The 20,132-nt window shown below is 56.1% G+C and overlaps 6 protein-coding genes across 6 annotated transcripts; 4 read left to right on the top strand and 2 right to left on the bottom strand.

Annotated features, from left to right (window-relative positions):
* Positions 1 to 2,370: 2,370 nt before the first annotated feature.
* C8Q71DRAFT_735287 (calcium-transporting ATPase) lies at positions 2,371 to 6,110 on the bottom strand. Its single transcript, XM_047922463.1, has 11 exons — positions 5,858 to 6,110; positions 5,565 to 5,803; positions 5,237 to 5,509; positions 4,725 to 5,186; positions 4,482 to 4,667; positions 3,628 to 4,422; positions 3,381 to 3,573; positions 3,014 to 3,330; positions 2,706 to 2,957; positions 2,542 to 2,643; positions 2,371 to 2,489 (listed from the first exon to the last, which is right to left on the bottom strand). The coding sequence occupies exons 1-11, from the start codon at positions 5,973 to 5,975 to the stop codon at positions 2,448 to 2,450; spliced, it is 2,979 nt and encodes a 992-aa protein (XP_047783992.1). The 5' UTR covers positions 5,976 to 6,110; the 3' UTR covers positions 2,371 to 2,447.
* A 752-nt stretch (positions 6,111 to 6,862) lies between these two features.
* On the top strand, positions 6,863 to 8,106 carry C8Q71DRAFT_853457 (uncharacterized protein; the record flags this gene model as incomplete). The annotated part of the gene is made up of 3 exons (XM_047926944.1): positions 6,863 to 6,960; positions 7,018 to 7,564; positions 7,681 to 8,106. The coding sequence occupies 3 exons, from the start codon at positions 6,863 to 6,865 to the stop codon at positions 8,104 to 8,106; spliced, it is 1,071 nt and encodes a 356-aa protein (XP_047783991.1).
* Positions 8,107 to 8,362: 256 nt separating this feature from the next.
* Positions 8,363 to 9,609, top strand: C8Q71DRAFT_903944 (putative methyltransferase-domain-containing protein; the record flags this gene model as incomplete). Its single annotated transcript, XM_047928833.1, has 4 exons — positions 8,363 to 8,927; positions 8,985 to 9,190; positions 9,246 to 9,304; positions 9,373 to 9,609. The coding sequence occupies exons 1-4, from the start codon at positions 8,539 to 8,541 to the stop codon at positions 9,607 to 9,609; spliced, it is 891 nt and encodes a 296-aa protein (XP_047783990.1). The 5' UTR covers positions 8,363 to 8,538.
* Positions 9,610 to 9,690: 81 nt separating this feature from the next.
* Positions 9,691 to 12,110, bottom strand: C8Q71DRAFT_853455 (FAD-linked oxidase-like protein; the record flags this gene model as incomplete). Its single annotated transcript, XM_047926943.1, has 14 exons — positions 9,691 to 9,741; positions 9,803 to 9,933; positions 10,004 to 10,108; positions 10,166 to 10,263; positions 10,330 to 10,594; positions 10,649 to 10,675; positions 10,732 to 10,851; positions 10,907 to 11,030; positions 11,080 to 11,129; positions 11,186 to 11,222; positions 11,277 to 11,297; positions 11,346 to 11,437; positions 11,495 to 11,555; positions 11,613 to 12,110. The coding sequence occupies 14 exons, from the start codon at positions 12,108 to 12,110 to the stop codon at positions 9,691 to 9,693; spliced, it is 1,680 nt and encodes a 559-aa protein (XP_047783989.1).
* Positions 12,111 to 12,460: 350 nt separating this feature from the next.
* Positions 12,461 to 16,066, top strand: C8Q71DRAFT_735269 (telomeric DNA binding protein). The gene is made up of 6 exons (XM_047922462.1): positions 12,461 to 13,270; positions 13,323 to 13,778; positions 13,831 to 13,914; positions 13,968 to 14,678; positions 14,734 to 14,863; positions 14,920 to 16,066. Exons 1-6 carry the CDS (start codon positions 12,619 to 12,621, stop codon positions 15,974 to 15,976), a joined length of 3,090 nt encoding a protein of 1,029 aa, XP_047783988.1. The 5' UTR covers positions 12,461 to 12,618; the 3' UTR covers positions 15,977 to 16,066.
* Positions 16,067 to 17,734: 1,668 nt separating this feature from the next.
* C8Q71DRAFT_698891 (uncharacterized protein) lies at positions 17,735 to 20,009 on the top strand (the record flags this gene model as incomplete). Its single annotated transcript, XM_047920040.1, has 14 exons — positions 17,735 to 17,991; positions 18,049 to 18,235; positions 18,299 to 18,343; positions 18,401 to 18,588; positions 18,637 to 18,689; positions 18,755 to 18,921; positions 18,976 to 19,085; positions 19,136 to 19,182; positions 19,239 to 19,300; positions 19,356 to 19,462; positions 19,514 to 19,530; positions 19,587 to 19,745; positions 19,798 to 19,844; positions 19,905 to 20,009. The coding sequence occupies 14 exons, from the start codon at positions 17,735 to 17,737 to the stop codon at positions 20,007 to 20,009; spliced, it is 1,551 nt and encodes a 516-aa protein (XP_047783987.1).
* Positions 20,010 to 20,132: the final 123 nt, after the last annotated feature.

The following is a 20,132-nucleotide window of genomic DNA, read 5'->3' as shown; positions in this document are numbered from 1 at the left end:
TGCACGGGCGGTCAGAGCTAACCGTCTCCAGTAGTACGGCCCCGCGCATGTAGGGCCCGGCCTCGCTAATGCACGGCGTAAGGGTCTTCCTTCTTCACAGCTTCTGACTCGCTGCAGGCTACGCTAGCCCAACACTAGCCAAACGCTAACAGTGAAGGATTGTCCGCGTCGAACGCGAAGACCGGAATGGCTCGTCGGCCCAGGCTCTATTTTGACAGTTAAATCAAGGGGCGTCAGAGATTCAGATCGGGTACACGATGCCTAGGGGGGAGGGGGGGTGGTCGACCCTTCGACCGCGTCCAACGACAAAATGTACCAATAGTTACGAATAAGGTGCAACCCTCCCCCAAAAGGCAGCTGATGAAGTCAGCGGAGGGGAAGATGTCCGCCGATGGCATGCCGGAGGTCAATATCGCGACGCTTGCGATGCGCCGAGCCCATGTTCGCGCTCAATGCTTGTATTCTCGGTCAAAGACGCATCACTATGTGCTTGCGTCGCGGTTCGGGCCATAGGCGCTTACCTCTCAGTCGCGCGCCTGTAGCTGAAACGCCGGCTCGGATGCGCCAACTTTGGACTACCACCTATTTAGCTTGTTCGGCATCGTCTCTGCGGCGGTCCCAACCCCGTCTTGTCCGAGTACGAGTCGCCCCATAGTATGCAAGATCTGCGAAGAGAGCCGGCTAACCACAGTGAGGTCATCAGTTCGACGACGATATTGTATTCTGGACCTCTGGTCATACTTGAACATGCGATCGCACATCATGGACAAGCACCCCAACACGGAGAAGAGCAAGGAATTCGTATCTACTACACGTTCCTACGGTTCACACAATGAGCTCCTCTTTCGTAAGTAAGCGCGATACGAAGGGCAAGCCGATCGTGGAGAAGGACGAATGTGATGGGAAAGCGGCGGCAGATAAGAAGGGAAAGGCTGCTACTAAGGGAAAGGGCACAAAGAAATCAGGTGTGGACACTTCGGGTGCCAATGAGAGCTGTCGAGGAAGAAGGGGAGGCAACAGTCGGTCATACCCGGTAGACTTGAAGGCTTGGGTGACCGCTTTTTTGATCAAATATATGCACTTTTTTGCGCGACCGAGGGGGTGGGGGGGTGGTACTCGGTCCTCGACCGCTTTTCGAAATAATAATAACCGGGGGTGGGGGGGTGGTAAGCCAGGATGGCGGATATTCCGGATATACTGGCATTGTGTACGAGAATTTACTTCCTGACGCCCCTTGCCTTACGTGTAGATTCGCAAAGGCTGTCCTGATTAATCCTAACGTTTGCACACACGAACCGTGATGAGTCTACCTAGCGTTTGTTGGAGCCGTCTGCCAGCGAATACCCCGCATGCGCTACAGTATATAGTCACACAGCATCCGTGAGTGCGCGACGATCATGACCGGAATTACTGTTTCTCTGTGCATTCCTGATTATTGACGGCGCGAAAGTATCCGTGTACTGCCAACATAGACGGTGTGCGTGACAGGAAGCTGGTGCCACCATCAACGCTGGAACTCCGGATCCTTAGGCCTTAGGCCTTACTGCCTTCCTCGCTGGCAGGGAGACACTTCAAATTCAAGACAGCCACTGGCGTACGATGATAGCGCATCACAGGGTGCCCTCGTCATGTCCATTGACTCAGCATATTTCGGGCGACGTGACCTGCGTAGCACACACCGTAAGGAGTACTGAGCCTCGAAGACTAGCATACAGGGTCCCCGTCTGCCGTCTTCCGGTCTCACTGGGAAGAAAACAAGAGTGGCGAGTCTCCGGGCTACAATTTATTGCCCGATTGCACGGTTGCTATGTACCGACTCCTACCCACGACGCGTCGACGCTCTCTCATACTGCTGCATTTGCCGTAAAGCACGTACACCTGGTGTAAGTCCATATGCGCGTGCGTCCCCTCCGAACGCCCTGATAGGCCCGGATCGCTGCACAGTTACGGAACACGTCCACATACCATCATCGGTGCGTTCATTATGATGGGCCCTGCACACTCGGTTCCGGGGTGGGACGGAGGTAATAACGGCTCACAATATTAAATAAGTGTGAGGCTGCCACAGTGCATCACGGACGTCACACAAGGAACGATTTCATGATGAGGTTCGCGTATCCTAGAGACCAGGAACAGTAGAGACCTCATTTGAGCGTCGGTGCCCCCGTTATGACTTCCATTGCTCCGCGTGAACATCGAAGGGTGTCGGCAACAGGACTAGAGTGTCAAGACCCTGTGGAGGCTTTGAGCAGAGTGACACTGTACCGGCCATACGTTTTTCTCGTCCTCAGCTTCGATGAGTATCACAGCTACTGATTGGAGTCGCGGTTACCCTGGAGAACCGCACTCACGCCCGCAACATACGAGATAGAGAAGACGGCAATGCGCATGCTTCTATTATTGTGTGTATGAGTACAGTCTGCAGAGCAAGTCTATGAGCTCCTCTACTAGTCCATTTTGACCCTCGTTGGTGGCTCAATGAATGTGGTCTATCGATTCATAATCAACAGCGAACTAATAGACTGCAAGACAGGGACGTACCGTGACAAACTTTAGTACCTCATCGATGAGGATGACAGGTGCGCTAATGTACAACACAGCTTTCCATTCGACCCAGTTCAGCGGCGCGATGGCGAAGAGAGTCTGTCGAGCACCACGGCATCAGTCAGCATCCCATGCACCCACGCACAACAAGGGTCACCTACCGTGAAGAAGGGAATGTACAAGATAGCGACATGCAGGAGCATGCTGAGCGTGATCGCGGCGACCAGGAAGGGGTTCTTCCAGAGCGGCAGCCGGAGCAGGCTCTCATTTTCGGACAGCGAGTTCATCGCGTTGAACATCTCGATCGTGACCAGTATGGACAGGCTCATCGTCGTCGCGCGGTGCGCCATCTCGTTCGTGAACATCTCGCAGCCGATCTCGGGGAACAGCGTGGAGCATTGGTGGAAGTGCGTCTGGAGAACACAGCATTAGCCACCTGCAGACCCGAAGGGCAGACAGTGAGACGTACCAGGTGCCAGAAGGTAATCTGGGGACCGCCAGCGTAGTACATGAACCACCAGGCGTAGCCGCCAACAGTCGCGACGCCGACGTAAATCCCGATGATCATGTACCGCGCGAACAGCCAGGGCCCGACGAGGCGTTCACGGCTGTCTCGTGGAGGGACGCGCATGATGCTGTGGTCCGGAGGGTTGAAGCCGAGAGCGGTCGCGGGCAGGCTGTCCGTGACGAGGTTGACCCAGAGCAGCTGCACTGGGATCAAAGCCTCGGGCATGCCGAGGAGGACGGTCAAGAAGATACTGACGACCTCGCCAATGTTCGAGGAAACTGCGGATCTTGGTCAGGTAAGACCAGTCGGAAGTGGGTTGGACACTTACTGAGGTATCGGATGAACTGCTTGGTGTTGTTGTAGATGAGTCGGCCCTCCTCTACAGCAAGCTCGATTGTGGCGAAGTTGGAGTCAGCGAGGACCATGTCTGCTGCCAGCTTGGCAACATCAGTCCCGCTCCCCATCGCGACACCGATATCAGCCTTCTTCAGCGCCGGGGCGTCGTTCACACCATCACCGGTCTACCAAGACAGGTCAGCAAGGATGACCGCACGCACCCGCGAAAGTGCACCCACCATAGCCACGACAAGACCCTGGCTCTGCAGGAGGTCCACAAGCTGGCTCTTATGCCTCGGGTCCGTCCGACAGAACAGACCCGCCCGCATCACCGCCGCGAGCTTCTCCTGCTCGCTCAGCTCATCGAACTCGCGACCCGTGTAGCTCTTGCCCGTGAGGTCCTCGTCCGGCCCGAAGATGCCCACCTGCCTGCAGATCGTCTCCGCGGTGCCCTTGTTGTCGCCCGTGATGCAGATCACCCGGATGCCCGCGGCCTTGCAGTTCGCGACGGCGGCGGGGACCTCGGGGCGCGGCGGGTCGAGCATGCCGACGAGCGACACGAAGACGAGGTCCTTCTCGAAGTCGCCGGTGCTGTCGGGGCGGTAGCGCGCGGGGTCGAGGGGCAGGTTGGCGGCGTATGCAAGTGCGAGCGTGCGCAGGCCCTGCTGGCCGTAGGCGAGTGTCTGCTGCTGGATCGCGGCGCGGAGGGTGGGGGTCAGAGGCACGACGTCTCCGCCGACGAGGGCGGATACGGAACGGTCCAGGATGGATTCCGGCGCGCCTTTTGCGTAGAGAATGCCTTGGCCTTGCTTGCTTGCGAGGACGGACATCATCTTGCGGTCGCGGGAGAACTCGAACGTCATGATCTTGGGAATGACGCGCTCGTAGAAGTCGTTCACGGCGCTCGCACGAGCTGCTGGGTCCATGGTTGAGAGGGACTTTGTGAGCTCACCATCGGGGCAAGGGAGCTTTTCCACAAGAACCTTCAAAGCAGCTTCTGTGGGCTCCCCGACATTGGTGTAGGATTTCTTATCCTGAGAGCGAGACAATTTGAGCGTGACCATGGGAACGTGTACGGGCGAGGTGTACTGACCGTATGGTAGACCACCTTGGAGTCATTGCAAAGCGCACTGATTTCGGCCAGAAGCTGAATTGGCAGCGAACGAAGTTCAGCAGAGGCCTCTTTGCCATCAGCAGACCTAACCGACCCTTGAGGCGCGAAGGTAGTCCCCTCCACAGCATACTCCCTGAGGCCGCCAGCGTTTCCGACCACGAAGAACTGCGCACGACGTAGGCGTTGAGTGCACTATTCGGCAACGCGACGAACTAGACTGACCTTGGAGACGCTCATCTGATTCGTGGTGAGCGTACCAGTCTTGTCCGAGCAGATGACGTTGGTGCAGCCGAGCGTTTCAACACTGGGCAGGTTCCGCACAATGGCGTTCTTCTGTGCCATCTTTTTCGTGCCCAGCGCAAGACATGCGGTGATAACAGCAGCCAGGCCTTCCGGGATAGCAGCCACGGCTAGCGCGACGGCAATCTTGAAGTAGTAGACCGCGCCCTTCAACGCGGAGCCGTGCGACGGGTCCCAGAAGTGTTTGTAGTTCACAATCCAGACGAGCACGCAAATGACGGAGATGACCTTCGCGAGCATGTCGCCGAAGTCGTCGAGCTTGCGCTTCAGGGGTGTCTTCTCGCTAATCTGCGAGGTGATGGACTTGTGGATGTCGCCAATAGCCGTCTTCTGACCGGTGAAGACGACAATGGCCATCGCCTTGCCGCTGACGACGCTCGTACCCTACAAGGCGATGTCAGGGTGTATTCGCACGACAAAAGCGGAGGACGTACAGCGAAGAGCATGTTCGTCATGTCTTGTTTGACGGCTTTCAGGTCAGCCACAATGTCGACACTCTTGTTGATGCTGGTACTCTCGCCCGTCAGGATGGCCTGGTCCACACGGAGACTCGTCGAAGAGATCGACAGCAGGCGACAGTCTGCAGGGACCTTGTCACCCACCGCGACCGAGATGATGTCTCCAGGGACGAGTTCCGAGGCATGTATGCGCGCAATTTGACCGTCGCGGTAAACCTTGGCCTCATCCGGGGAGTATTCCTTCAAAGCCTACGGTGCCGAGACTCAGGCGCGCAGCCCTCTCGACTATGCTCCGAACACTCACCTCAATGGCCTGCTCCGCGTTGGTCTCCTGGATCACGCCCACGGCCGCATTGGCTACCAAAATGAGGAGGATGACCAGAGGCTCGACAAATGCACTCCACCAGGCCGAGCCGTCCGACTCCTCAAAGAGTGCTAGCACGAATGAGATGACGGCGGACGCGAGAAGGATGAGAACGAGCTGGTCCTGGAACTGCTCGAGAATGAGTTCCCAGATTGGCGTCGAAGGCTCTTCCGGAAGCTCTGTTGGGCTGTGATGAGTATTCGGCTGATGAAAGGCGCAGCAGGGGTGCTCACCGTTCTTTCCGTAGAGCTGGGCATGCTTCGCGGCGAGGTCGGCGGTGAGGCCGCGGGCGGGGTCTACGGAGAAGTGCTGGAGGATGGCATCAGATGATTTTGTCCAAGGTTCCTCCATGCCGACGGTGGTGCAGCCGGGGACAGAACTGGGGATGGCGTGCTTGGGACAAGCGGGCGCGAGTGTGTGTCTGAGCCAGAACAGCGATTGACGCTTCTGTCCACGCGTCTCTCGTTTTAGGCAACGCACTGACGTGGCACTTTCCGCCACCCGCCCGACACGACGCACCCAACGCCGTCACGGCCGCCATCCAAGTTGCAGCGTATTGCGCAGCGGTAGCCTATGTGGTACCAACACACGATCCAGAATCAGCACACATTCGTCTTGTGCATCACGACGTCCCGATGATATCAGGAGCGCGCCGAGTCCATCGCATCCTCACTTGCATGCCAGTGCTGAGTGCTCAGCCGACTCATCTAAATCCACATGTCCCGCAGTAGCATGTCTGACACGGTGCCGAGAGCCCCTCGGCACATTCCCAGCTTTCTGTCTGAACAGCGGTGCACCGCCGCTACTCCCAGTCTCATTTTCAAGGTGTGCATGCGCAGAATCTTCATGATCTGACATGTAGCAGAGCTGGTCTGTGCCTGCCGTCAGGTAGTGGAAGATCTGACTTCGAACCTCGGGCGACATTGCGTAGGTGCTGTGACTCCTGCACACCTTCATGACCCGGTGAGATACAAGTTGACGGAACATGGGGCATCTTGCAAAGTGCGTGCACGCGAAGTTGTCTGTACCGACCACCATTGTACGGATAAAAACAAGTCTGACTTCATCACAGTGACCTAGGTTCCACAACGAAAACGACTGGCATTGGTAGGCAAGTGAAAGCACATGTGCTCCCCTCACAGACTCAACCGAACCTGCATCACTGTTTTGGATCCTACGACCAAGACCTCGTACCTGGTTTGTGCCCGCTTGTTGACCGCTCATCCCGCCTTCCTCGTATGGACTGGAGCTCTGCTAGGTATAAAAGCCGCAAATCTCTATCAACGACCCTCAGCTCACTCCCTTTGAGCACACCCACAAGCGCAGGTGCTGGACAGTGAGTACACTCAACACGTCTTATATGATGCCCGTCACTGACAAGTCCATGGACTAGCTTTGCATCCTTCGTATTCACGTCACTCTTTCACCGCACGTTGACCCTCACGCACCGCTCCCCTGCCCGACCTTTACGACCAAACGAGTTCGCCTCTCAGCATGCGTTACACCACCGTCTTCTCCGTCGCCGCATTCGCAACCGCAGCCGCGCCACAGCACTCGCACGCCCGGTCTACGATAGATCGCAATACGCACCCCGCGGCCACGATGCCGACGTGACGTTCGACCCACGCGGTTCGCATGACCCCCTCGAAAATCTATGGGAACGCGACCGTCATGAGGCTCTCGTCTCGCGGAGCGGTCTCCAGCCTCCAGAGCCCCAGTGGCCGCCCGAATCCGCCCCACCGCCTGTCCCGCCACCCAAAGACGTTGATCTCTCTTCCCCGGACGAATCCTCGCAGACGCAAAGCAGCCCTCCGGAGCCATACCTCCCCGACTATATAGACGAGTCGTACCAGCCATCGCCCCCGCCGAGGCAGAGACCGGAACAAAAAGTGCCGGAACGAACAGTGCCAAAAGGTCCGCGCCCCCCCGCCCAACAAATCGTCAGCGCGGCGGCGCGAATTGTACTTGGGAGCGCTGGCGGACCTCCTCGCGCGAGATGGCAATGCGGTGTTGCCGAGGCTCAACCCAACACTAACGGCGCATTTGGAGGTGGCAGCCCTCCGGCGGTTCCGCAGGCCCCCCCCCCCCCCCCAACTCTCCGATGAACAACCCGCCATCGCTGGGCTCTCCAGCATCAGACGCGGATTCCGAGATGGGCGAGGAGGACGCCATGAGCCCGTCGGAGTCCGCGTTCGGAGAGAATGGTCCGTCCACTCCTCTGGGAACCCCTGGGCCCGAGGATGAGGCTCGTCCCAATGGGCGCAGGCCCGCTCCTCCACCGGGGTCGCCTCTTGTCAATGGAGTAGGACCTTTGCCTAACGGATCGGGTTCCAATGGTTCTAACGGGGCAGGGCCTCACCCTAACGGATCCGGGCCCACTAACGGAGCCAATGGATCGGGCTCTCGTCCACCGAACGGACTCAGGCGTCGGTCTGAGATGCACGAGGTTCTGGCTAGGATGATCCTGGACGCGTTGGACTGAACAGGTTTTGTTCTAGTAAGTTACTCAGATTCAGACTTCGTGATGTTGTAGTGGACGTCTTGCGACAATATTGTATCAGTAGTGTAAGACACTGAATCGCACCAATTGGTGGTATTGCTCTGTGGTCTGAATTGCCTCAATGGACAGTTTTAACTTTTGACCTAACCCGATGCTCGCTCTTGGAACATGCCATCCTCACGTGAAACCCGCGGAGGAGGAGGAGGAGGAGGCGGGTCCATTTAGCCACCGGCCGATAGCGCACGCGCGTCTCGACTTCTTGGCGACCCCACAAGCTACCGTGCAGTTGGGCTCGAGCGCGGAGATCGAAGATCCCGAGACGCGCCACCCTGGAGGAGGAGCGACTCCGAAGCGATCGTTCTACACTGTACACACTTCTGAGCCATCACCACCACATCTCATGTCCCCACCACCATGCCAAAAGCACACAAGAAAACCCGGAAGCTGCCCGTAACTGTCAACGATCCCCGTCAGACACATGCAGCAGTACCGTCCGCATCATCCAGCAAGCCAACGGCGACGCGCACTGTTATTCGCCGGTTTCACGTCCTCATCAAACGGCGGACGCAACTAGAGAAGGCTATCCAACGTGGGGATGCAATCATGGATGGAGTCGAACCTCGCGCGGCGCTCCGAGATGTTGAGCAGGAGATCGAGGAGCTCGGTGGACTGGGTGCGTACCAACGAATGTCCAGCATCGGTCAGGGCAACGATAGAGGTGGGGGGAGCGAGAAGGTCTTGATTGAATGGCTCAAGGAGATCGGCGTGCACAGCGCGGCAAAGGAGGCCAATAGGAAGTTGCAGTACGTATGCCGTTGTACTCCGGATATGGGTTCGACTTCAATGCATTGGCCCTATAGAGTACTTGAAGTGGGAGCTCTCCTCCCAGACAACTATGCGTCATGTTCGAGCTGGATTGAGAACACACCCATTGACCTTCGTTCGCGACATCCGTCAATCCAGGAGCAAGATTTTCTCCTCATGGATGAAGGATCGAACCGGGAGAAGTGGGACATCATCAGCCTCAGTCTGGTCGTCAACTTTGTTCCCGATGCTCGAGACCGAGGTGATACTCATGTATTTGATCTACCTGAGGTGTAGTGAACTGATGAATGAGGCAGGAAGGATGCTTCGATTAGCACACTCCATGCTCCGTCAAGGCGGCCTGCTCTTCCTCGCAGTGAGTACCCAGGTTGTCTTTCTCGCGACAGTGGAGTCCGACTGACTCGGATCGCTTGTCTAATCCAGCTCCCTTTACCTTGCATCCTCAATTCTCGCTATATGACACCGGAGTACCTTGATGGATTACTTCAGACGATTGGTCTGTCCATCATCAAGAGCCGCTGGAAAGAGGGTGGTAAGATGGCGTACTGGCTTCTTCGTAAAGTAGCTATGATCGCGCCGGCGGCTACCAACACGAACATGTATCACAAGAAGACAGAGCTACGGAAGGGCAACAGGAACAACTTCGCCATCCTCTTGTAATTCATGTGCGGCGCAGCTTCGGGCGTTGTAGCAGAGTAGCTTAGCAATATTGTATCCTAGTAATTGTAGCAATACATCGGCCTAATGACCGGTAGTAGTACTCTTAGACTTGTCATCGGTGTCAGGATAGAGCTGCAATGAGTCGAAATCAGACCAACAACTCGATGAAAACGTGACATGACCATGTACATACCTTGCTTGGGTTCATGATATTCAGCGGGTCGATCGCCCTCTTGATGGTCTTCATCAGCTCAACTGTGTCTGCGCCGAGTTCCTCGACCAAGTACTCTTTCTTGCCGACACCAACACCGTGTTCACCCGTACCTAGATTAGGAGATTGTCATCAGGCTGGTTTCTCGTAATGCAGTATAATACGTTGTGTCTCGGCACGTACATGTACCGTCCATCCGTATCGCACGGCGTACAAGTCGGTGCACGGCGTCACTGACGGCATGCAGCTCTTTGTCGTCCTTGAACAAGATCAACGCGTGGAAGTTACCTAAAGAAAGGTCAGCCAATTGCAGAAGCTCCTACTGGCAGTACGTCAACCACTGACCGTCTCCGACATGGCCAACGATGGTGGACCTGAGGTTGTTATCCGCCAAATCCTTCTTCGTCTCAGACACAAGCTGCGGCAACTTCGACGGCGGTACGCTGTCCACGCATAAACCATTAGCTCCTACTGCAAACGCACATTCTAGCAAGAAAGACAGGACTGACCAGACATCAGTCGTCCAGCACCGCGCCCCGGGCTCGCTGCCGATCGTGCTGATCAGCGCGTACTTCCTGCTCTCCCAGAGCTCCTCCGCCTCCTCGTCCGTCTGCGCGAACTCAAAGCGCGTGCTGCCGTGCTTCGCCGTCGTCTCGCGCACCGCCGCGGCGGTCGCGCCAATCGCGTCCTCCGAGCCCTGGATTTTGAAAAAGAGCGTATCGCTGATGGGCAGCTTGCGCGAGACTTCGCCGGCGGTGTTGATCGCGGCCATCACTGGGCGTACGGGTCAGTTTGTGAGGAGTCAGTGAAGGGGGAGAGTGAGCTCACTCTTGTCATCGAGGAGCTCGATGCATTCTACGTAAATGGGGATTCAGTCACGGATAGTTGAGTGGTCATGATCAGGTACGCACGGAGATGCGGACCGTTCGGGCTGTTGAGGATCTCCTGGACCGCACTTACCGCGTGCTGGATGTCAGGGAATTGCGCCATGGCAACTCTCGTGGGCACCACCGGTGCCAGTCGGAGAGTAGCTGTACGAAACTCTCAGTACCCGCTTAGGATGGTTGAGCGCAAGAATAGGTGTACCTTCCGTAACGATTCCCAATGTGCCCTCGGCGCCGATGAATATCTTGGTCAGGTCGAAGCCGGCGGACGACTTGCGTGCCCTCCGACGCGTCTTGATCACCTTTCCGTTCGGCAGGACTGCAGTCTTGGAGACGTCAAACGCCTATCATACTGGTAGCAAAAGTGAGGCGTACTATGTTGAGGAACCATTCGCCCTTCGCAGTTCCGTACCGGACGGCGTTCGCTATTCATTCAGTCAGCCAACGGTTGATGCGGTCGCGAGATTGACCCGAGACATACTCCCTGAGCATCCTGTACCAATCATTCCGCCGATGGTCTGAATGATAAATCAGACTTGCGCCGTCGAGGAGATGTCTCACTAAGTCCTCACCGCTCCAGGACCCGGGTCAAGCTGCAACGTGGTTAATGTCAGTGGCGATATTAATAAGGGAGCACTGACCGGGAAGAATAATGGGATACCCTTGTCTTTCAGTGTCCGGTTAAGCTCTTCCCAGGGAACGCCGGCTTGAACCACCACATCGCCGTCACCCTCTGTGAAGCGCTTGCGAGTCAGTCCGCGTTCACGCGCAATAGCACTTCCTGGCTTACCGTGGATCTCGATAATCTTGTCCATTCCTGACATATCTATGCAGATGTCCCCCGAGGGATACTGCCGCAAGTTCGCGTATCATGAGTATGAGCCGCCTGTCATATACATTCTGCGTACCCCAGAGAAATGACCCTCGAGACTCGTAGCGCCACTGTAGGGAACAATAGGAACACGGTACTGGCGCGCTATGTTGACGATCTTCACCACGTCCTCTGTGCTTTGTGGGCGGACCACAACAGAGTGTGGGGACGTCGGGTGGTACGAGTTGTCAGAGTGACCGTACGTCGTGAGCGTGTCCAGATCAGTCATGATAGCGTCCTCCCCCGGCAGGGCCTTGCGCAGCTCTTCGATCGCCTGCTGTACCTCCTCTTTCGAGGCGTACTGGTGCGACCCAGGAGGCTCCGGAAGTTCGTCGTGATTGGTTGTCTTCGCCGGGCGGGCGCGGGCCTCGTTACCGCCATGACCAACATTCGCTCCATCGAGGCTTACGCTCCCATTCTGCGTGTAGACGTAGTTTGACAGTGCAAGAGCAAGTCCCGCACCCAGGATCACGCCCTCCAGCATTCGTGACCTAGGAGCGGATGCAGGTTTCGGTACCTGCGCGTCGGATGACATATATCTGGCTGTCTGTCGCGTGCCATGACGCCCAACCAGCAAAGGTAGCGTGTGTGTCTTTACGCCGCAGTGACTGGTGGCGGACCGACTAGCTGAAAGCCAAGAGACGGACATTCTGGGTCGAGAGTGAGCGCGGGAGTCTGACGTAGTGATACCGCCGTACCCGGAATATGTATGCGGCCAGGTAAATACTATAAGCTCGGCTCAGCGCCCACGGAGGCCGTCAGTGAGGAGAGGCAGGAGGCACGCAAGTCGAGAGTGACTCAGAGTGACTCATACACCAAGTCAATAGGTATGTTCAGGAAACCATTCAGAAGCACTTGCATCCCGTCTGGCTTCCGCTGCCGACCAGCTGGCATTCCCGCGATCGACGTTGATGCATGATGCGCGTCTCGCCATCACGTGGCGACGTGTAGACGCGTCCGCCAGGCCTCTCCCTGAGGCGACCTCCTCCTCCTGCTCTTGCCCCTTTCCCCCCTTCGTACGGTAACACAGTGCATACGCACTAATGCCAATTGGGGATACACACGCTGCGATCTCTCAGGTCAAGGACCTCATCGGCCGACTGCAGTCCCCCGTCGCAGACCTCTCTGTTCTGCTGCACCTGCTCGCGGCTCCTCTCGGTTGTATCGGCCTCCTCCCTCCGCGCTACCAGAAATACGATGTCGAACCTCTCCCAAAAGATAGCCTCAACCTACCGCGGCACGTACCGCTCCTTCAGCGTGCCTTGATAGAGCACGTAGTCCCTACCTGGGAGGCTGCGCTGGTCGAGGAAGATTGCTATGATCTCGTGGAACAATACTTCTGTCCAGACGCGATGTCGTTCGCGTCTAGTGCTGCGGGGCAGGCGGCTTTGCTTGCGTACTCTACGATCCTGTCTTCTCCAATTCACGACTCCTCGATCCGCCTTCTAGTGAAGCTGTGCCGTGCGTATCCGATCGACGTTTTGCACTCTGTCGTCTTCTCGAGCAAGGGAAAACTTAACGAGGTGGCATGGGAGGATTGCGTACGCAACATCATCGCTTTACCAGTCAAAGTCGCAAACGTCCTGGGTGCAAGAGGTGGCATACCTGCCTCGCTCCAATTTGACACCTACTTCAACAATGTGAGTCTGCGCTGCGAACGCCTCATATACACCCTGTCCAGCGACTCCTCACGAGGTTCGTGATAGTGCGATGCATGTCACTCACAATTGTTAAATGATCGTCGCAGGAGACACGTCTTCCGTGAACTATCTCCTCACCAAGCTCGTGAATGTCGGCGTCTTCAGTGCTTCCAAGGCCGCTCTGTCACAACCGTCTTTCTTCGAAATTACACTCTCCACCATCCGACATCGCCTTTCAGACCAAAACGGTACATATGTAGTCTACTGGAGAAAGACGCTGTCCTCGTTCTCATCATCCCTCACTTTGCATTCCGTGCTGACAGCACTCTTCTCGTCCCTACCGGACGTACCCGATCGACTCGATACTCGCCCAACCACTCGTGCATCGGTGAAGCGCGAGGCCGTTCTTCTAAAAGAGCTGGTGGGGAGGCCGACAAAAGACAATATAGATATCTTGGATGCTGTCAACGCCATCGCTCTCAGCAGAGATTGGAACGAAGCCCATGCCCGTATCTTCGCCTGTTGGTTCTGTGGTGCGCAAAAGGGCTGGTCAGACAAAGAAGGTACTTAAACATCTTCTCTCGTTATCACAATCCCATTGATCCCGGCCCAAAGTGCTGGATGTCGTTTTGTGGAAAGTGGTCGATGTGTGGACTGATGTGTATCACATCAAACATTCCCTACTGTCTCGACACCGATGTACGTCCTCGTCTTCTCACCATCTTCCAGAATACTCATTCGTACCATACAAGATGTCACCGCACTGCTCTTGCTCATACTAGCTTCCTTCCGGTCCGACGCTGGTAGCTCCGCACCGTTTCAGACACTCGCGTTCCACCCTCCATTCATCACAGGCGTGTCTATTTACATCGGGCACCTCGACCCGACCGTGCGCCGCTGCGGTATGCTCGTCGCGGAGGAGGTCGCGCGCGGCGCGGGGAAGAAGCTCGACTTCGACGACTGGACGGGCGACCAGCACGGCCGCGACTGGTGTCGACGGCTTCGCGCGCTCCTCCAGGGACGTGACGCGGATGCAGACGTCGACCGCGTGCTCGACGCCGAGGATCACGACGCCAGTGGGAACGCGCGCACCCACGCTCCGAACTCGAACTTAGACGAGCACGCTGCGTCGTCGGGCCCCGCAAAACCAGGCAAAGTGGTCATCCAGGACGTCGGCTACGACTCGGACGACTCTCTCACCGGGTACGCGTCCCCTGCTCCGTCATCGCGCTCGGCGTCGCCCACCCCGTCGGAGCTCGCCGAGATTGAGAAGGACCCGTCGCTGAATGTCGGGAAGCAGAAGGTCGCGCGCCCGGTGTATCTAGCGCAACTCGGAGAGATGGTACGCAGTACGTCCGGGATGCGCTCCGACCAAGAAGAGATGGAGGCGCAGAAGATCGAGGTGGCGTTGAACGTCGCCGAAGAGCTGATTCGCCGCAAGAGGGCGTATGGGACCGAGCTCGGTGGGTTCTGTTACTGTATGTCAGCGTTCCTGTGCTCATGGCGATGTGGTTGCAGAGGAGAACGCTGTCAATCTTACGTACGGCTTCCTTGCTCTCAAAGACAACTACGATCTCGACGGTTTCGATGAGAAGCGACAAGCCGTCCTGAACGCGTTGGTGGCGTCTTGTCCTCGCAAAGCTGCCCCGTAAGTGGTCAACAGCACGGTTCTCCCAGCCGCTGAACTGATTCTAACCGATCCAGAGCTTTGATCGAGCAGTTCTTTCACAACCAGTATTCGACCGATCAGCGTTTCGTCATCCTAAATGCTCTCGCAGTAGGCACAGCAGAACTCGCCTCATTCCCTCTCCCCTTGCCCTCCGCAACTGCCAGTCCCAAACGTATATTGTTCCCCAGCAAGCAGCTTCCGCCTGCTCTACACAAGAAGTACCTTACCGCCGCCGATCGACACAATGCAAATGACCCGGTTCAGCTCCTGGTGGACGACATCAGTCGCAAAGCGATCGACAGCGGCAAGGAGGCCACCGCGGACAGGGTCCCTGAGATCGTCCGCGAACGGCATTTACGCATCCGGAAACCTGCCAAAGTAGCGGAGGTGCCCCGGGGCGCTATAACAACAAGACGCCTGCCTGGTGGGGTAAATCACCCGACGGACACAACGTTCAAAGAGGTCGCGGCGGAGTGTTTCATATGCCCTCTGATAAATCGTTTCTGGCTGTTCCTGCGCGACCAGCAGACGCGGGAAGAACGCACGATGCATCAGCCGGCGCTCCATCGCTATCACGGAGCAGGGACGGGCCTCGTCCTCAGTGCGATGGTGCTCGCACGGTTCTTGAGCACACTCGCGGTGCTCGTGCACGCCGCGAGGAATGCCCCGGAATGGCTGGCTGTCGTTGCACCGGATGCGCTTGAATTGGCTGTTACGCTCGGGACCAGGCCCGTCTCTGCCATGGAAGGCGAGGACGAAGATGAAGACGACTCCCAGGGACTGAGCGGTGAGGCGCGGAGGGGGAAAGGCAAAGAGGCAGCTGTAATGAGCGCTGCTCTTGAACTCGCCCTGATAACCCTGGATGGCTGCATGGACCTGGACGGTGGCCGCTCTCTAGGGCTGGACCACACTGCACTGCTGCTCGGCACAGGGGAGTGGGCAAAAGATATCTTCTCGAGCTTAGATCAAGGGGAGAGGATGCTCGGCGAAGGTGGAGAGCAGGAAGTTAGGCTCAGAAGGGCCGCAGCGGGGCTTGTGCTCAAAGTGGAAGAGCTATCGTCCCGGTGGAGAAGGTCCATGGTTGACGTGTAATCTGGATGTGATGTATTGTGGGACAGGTGCGCCCGTAGATTATTGCGCAGCTACAATCTGTGCGACTGATGATTACGCCAGATTGGGTTTCGCTCCGGCCGTGTGCTCGCAGACATTGTTTGGGCAACGGCGCGTTCAGTACCTGGCTTCGACCGACGTACGGGGCAGACCTCACTGTCAAGTCCTGCAAAATCCGCACTATTCGCACATATTCAGACTTGCCGCGGTGCTACGCCCATGTCAAGACACTCCGTGGCGCTCCGCCACTATTGTGTGCGCATCTCACTTCACCGCCAGACCTCGCTATGCTTGGCAGAAGGATTGACGTGTAGCGCAACTTGATCAGGGCGGTGTCTCTGCGAGCGGCACTGGACTTGCTACTGTCGTCGTGTACGGCGAAAATCCTTCTTGTCACGGTACGGTCCCGGTTGCAGCAATGGACCACGTATGATCGCCTAACCACCGGTGTTCCGAAGGCACGCAAAGATGCGCCTTCCGCCCTTTTCTCATCTCTGACAACTACAGCGGCATTGCTGAGCCCTCCTTCGAGGCCTGACATTCACGAACATTGTAGAACCACTGCATAGTGAGTCGTTCAATGGCCTAATGACATTGATATAGTATGGCCACAGGTTCCTCCCAGGTCCACGATTTCTACGTCCGCGATTTCTAGGGAATACACAGCCTCCGGAAACATCGGCATCATGTAAGCAGTATTTGTGCGCCTCATACTGCACCCTGACTTTTGACAGCCGTGGTTAGGCGCGAACAGCGGGCGGTGTCGTCTGTAATAACGTCTCCCGGGCCCTTCTCCTTGATAGCCCTGGCCGTCGTGTCTGGACTCCAAAATACCGCGGGGAGGGCGCGAGCCAGAGGTACGCTCGTGGTTTCCCAGGACGACCGTTTTGAAAAGCTTTCCGTGGGACTGTGGTGGTGGTCGAATACGCGCAGCGCGGTGTTAGTTCAAGTTCTATGGGAAGTCGCATGTTGACTTGCTCTGCGTGACGAGCGCCCCATTTTACGGGATGAATTGAGGTGGGTTTCCGTGTTCAATGTCAATGCTGTGAGCATGCACCTCCGTGGCATGTCCAACATAAGATGTGCGTCATGACTGATCCAGCACTTGCTTTGTGTGCGAACATGTCGAGAAGCTGGTCAATGAATGTAGCCACCTCCGCGGATGAGATTCGCAGCAGGCTACGCCGCCTGATCGGTGTGTTTCCATTCACAGGACGTTCGGCAGGTCCACTTTCTGACATTACGCTACGGTGAGTCATGTTCTCATGTTGCTTCTGTGCTTTCTGACGTGAATGAAGCTTGAGGATGCCACGAGAGCGACCACCGGATTTGTGATTATGAAGTGGCGGGACAAGTCTGTCGTCGGCGAGCGAAGAAGGGCCGATACTCGAATCAATAAGGGCCGCCTGCTGTCAGCTTAGGATGTGCACAGTGGAGCGAAGCGACAATCAGGCTATGATTAATTTTCTTTGGACCTAGGCGGCGTCGTGGCGAATACGGGTCCATGAAGTCTGCAAATTGGTGCCGGAATGACATTACCTGAACTGTTATTTTAGCCCGAGACAATTTGCGCTACTCATACTTTTTGATCATCCTCCGATGTCGACTCAACCGGCGACAATTATAGCGCACTGGACAGGTATAAAGGACTTCCCCCTTGCTCCTTCAGCATACCAGAGACATCACCGGTCTTCTGCATTGTCTCCTCCCCTTCTTTCTTCCTCCCTCCCTTCTTTCCCGATGCCTTCCATCCCAACCTCCAACGCGTCCTTCGATGATGATGCCGAGAAGGGCGTGGCTAGCATCTACCCTGGAGATATCGCCATCACCTTTAGCAACGAGAAGAAGGACGTGACCATCGAACAAGTCCTCCCCGTCGCTGCAGCGTCTGAGACAAACGAAGAGCTAGCTGCTAAGCCTGTACAGACAGCCAGCAAACCGGCGAAGAAAAAGGTTTCGAAATGGATTTTGTGGCAGTTGTGGTTCAATACATATCGGTCCGCGCTCATCTTGTTCATATCCGCGGGCCATGAGTTTACTGAGTATGCATTCAGGAAACTCTTCACTATCGTTTTCATTGCCAACGTCATCATGTTCGGCTTTGCTGTCTCCGGTCGTTGGCACTATGCCAGAAAGTATGGCGGCGCTATGGCCGTTGGCAACTTCAATGTTGCGGTTCTGGTACGGAACGAGATATTCGGCCGCTGTTTGTATCTTTTTGTCAATACGTGCTTCGCGAAGGTGTGTATGCGTCTCATCCATATCTGAACGCAGAGCTGTGCTTAATGATTATGATCGCACTAGTGGACACCTCTTCGATGGCGGCTCATGTGCACCTCTATCCTCCAGGTATCTTGCAGGCCATTTCAGACGCTGACTACATGCCAACAGGCGTTCTCTCTGTAGCATCTAGGGGGAATCCACTCCGGCTGCGCGATCTCCGGCATCATTTGGCTGATCCTGCGAACTGTTGATGTTTTCCGGGCTCACAAGGAAGAGCATGCCGTGGTTCTGGCGTTCGGCGTCCTGACATGCGTCACAATGGTGATCACAGCAGTTGCGGCTCTTCCGTGGGTTCGCAACACGCATCACAAGTACGTCTTCCGTTCTTACCGAGCGAACTCAATCTGATATCTTGATAGCGTCTTCGAACGTTGGCACCGTTTCATGGGGTGGTTCTCATTGGTCCTGACTTGTGAGTGCTCACCGATCTCACCGGAGGTTATGTCCGCTAAGTGACCGATCGCGGTTTGCGCACAGGGATGTTCGTCCTGCTCGGCGACCTATGGGATACGACAACCAAGCAATGGAATCTCGGCGGGGAGCACATTGTCAAACAGCAAGACTTTTGGTATGTCATGTGCATGACCGCCTGGATTGCTCTCCCCTGGATATGCACGCGTAAGGTCCCCGTCGAGGTTGAGCTTGTGCGTTTATCATCCTTTGGGGCGTCGTGTACTCTGCTGATGCATCTTTCGCAGCCATCCAACAAGGTTGCAGTCCTGCGCTTCGAGCGGGGCATGCAGCAAAGCTTGCTGGCGCGCATCAGCCGAAGCGCGGTGAAGGAGTACCACGCCTTCGGTATTATCTCGTACGTCCACTAGTATGCGACACATGAAGCAGCGCTCATCGTCGGTGTAGAGAAGGGACGCACGCAAAGTATCACTATCTTGTCTGCGGTGTCCAAGGTCCGTCGACTTCTGCGCTGCTAGTAGTATGAGTCTACTCTCATATTATTTTTCAGGCGACTTCACACGTAGCCTGGTCAATGACCCGCCTAAGTACATTTGGACCCGTGAACTCAAGGTTTGTGACCCGTACCGATCTAAGAAGCAGCAGGATTCTTAAGTCGACTCCGCAGTTTGCAGGCGTCTCGAACACATCGGCGCTGTACAAGCGCGGCATCCGTATCTGTACAGGTACGGGCATCGGGGCCGCGCTCTCTACGTGTATACAGTCGCCAAATTGGTGAGCCAACATATCAATAACGGTTGAGCCGCGTTGCTCACGACCATGAAGGTTCCTCATCTGGATAGGTACCTAAATACAATCTCCCCAATCTGCGAGATCTCTCATTCCATCTTCATGATAGGCTCGGATCAGGAAAAGACGTTCGGTCCGACCATTAGCGGGCTCATCAAGAGTAACATCGAACCGGAGCGCTACCTTCTATGGGATAGCAAGGTGCGCGGTGGGCGCCCCGACACGCGGAAGATCCTCAAAGAAGTATACAAGTCTTTCAATGCTGAAGGTACGACATATCGGCTCCGCTGTATGATGCTTTAGCTGATGGTATGTTCCAGTCGTGTTCATCACTTCTAACTACACTGGGAATTCGGAAATGATGCAGGTAGGCGACTCAGACCTTGTCGGTGGCCATCTCTCGATGTCTGACACGTGTCGTTTCCAGGCGTGCAAGGAGGAGGGCATTCCATGCTTTGGCACACTGTGGGATTTCGTAAGTGCAGATAGATCTCTCACAGGTCGAGGCTTACAGGCATATGGTTGGGGCTAGTGATCCACGTTCTCTGGCGACCACGCACGTATCGCCCCTTTTCAGTTTCTTGGAATCTCGCACATACAATTGCTGTACGTCTGATGGAAGTTACCCATAGATGCCGACCACTGCAGCTTAATG

Source organism: Rhodofomes roseus (genome assembly GCF_022264815.1).
Source record: "Rhodofomes roseus strain CIRM-BRFM 1785 chromosome Unknown C8Q71scaffold_2, whole genome shotgun sequence".
Taxonomy (NCBI): Eukaryota; Fungi; Basidiomycota; class Agaricomycetes; order Polyporales; family Fomitopsidaceae; genus Rhodofomes; species Rhodofomes roseus.
The sequence above is the reverse complement of the archived record's forward strand: the minus strand, read 5'-3'. Positions and strand labels throughout refer to the sequence as shown.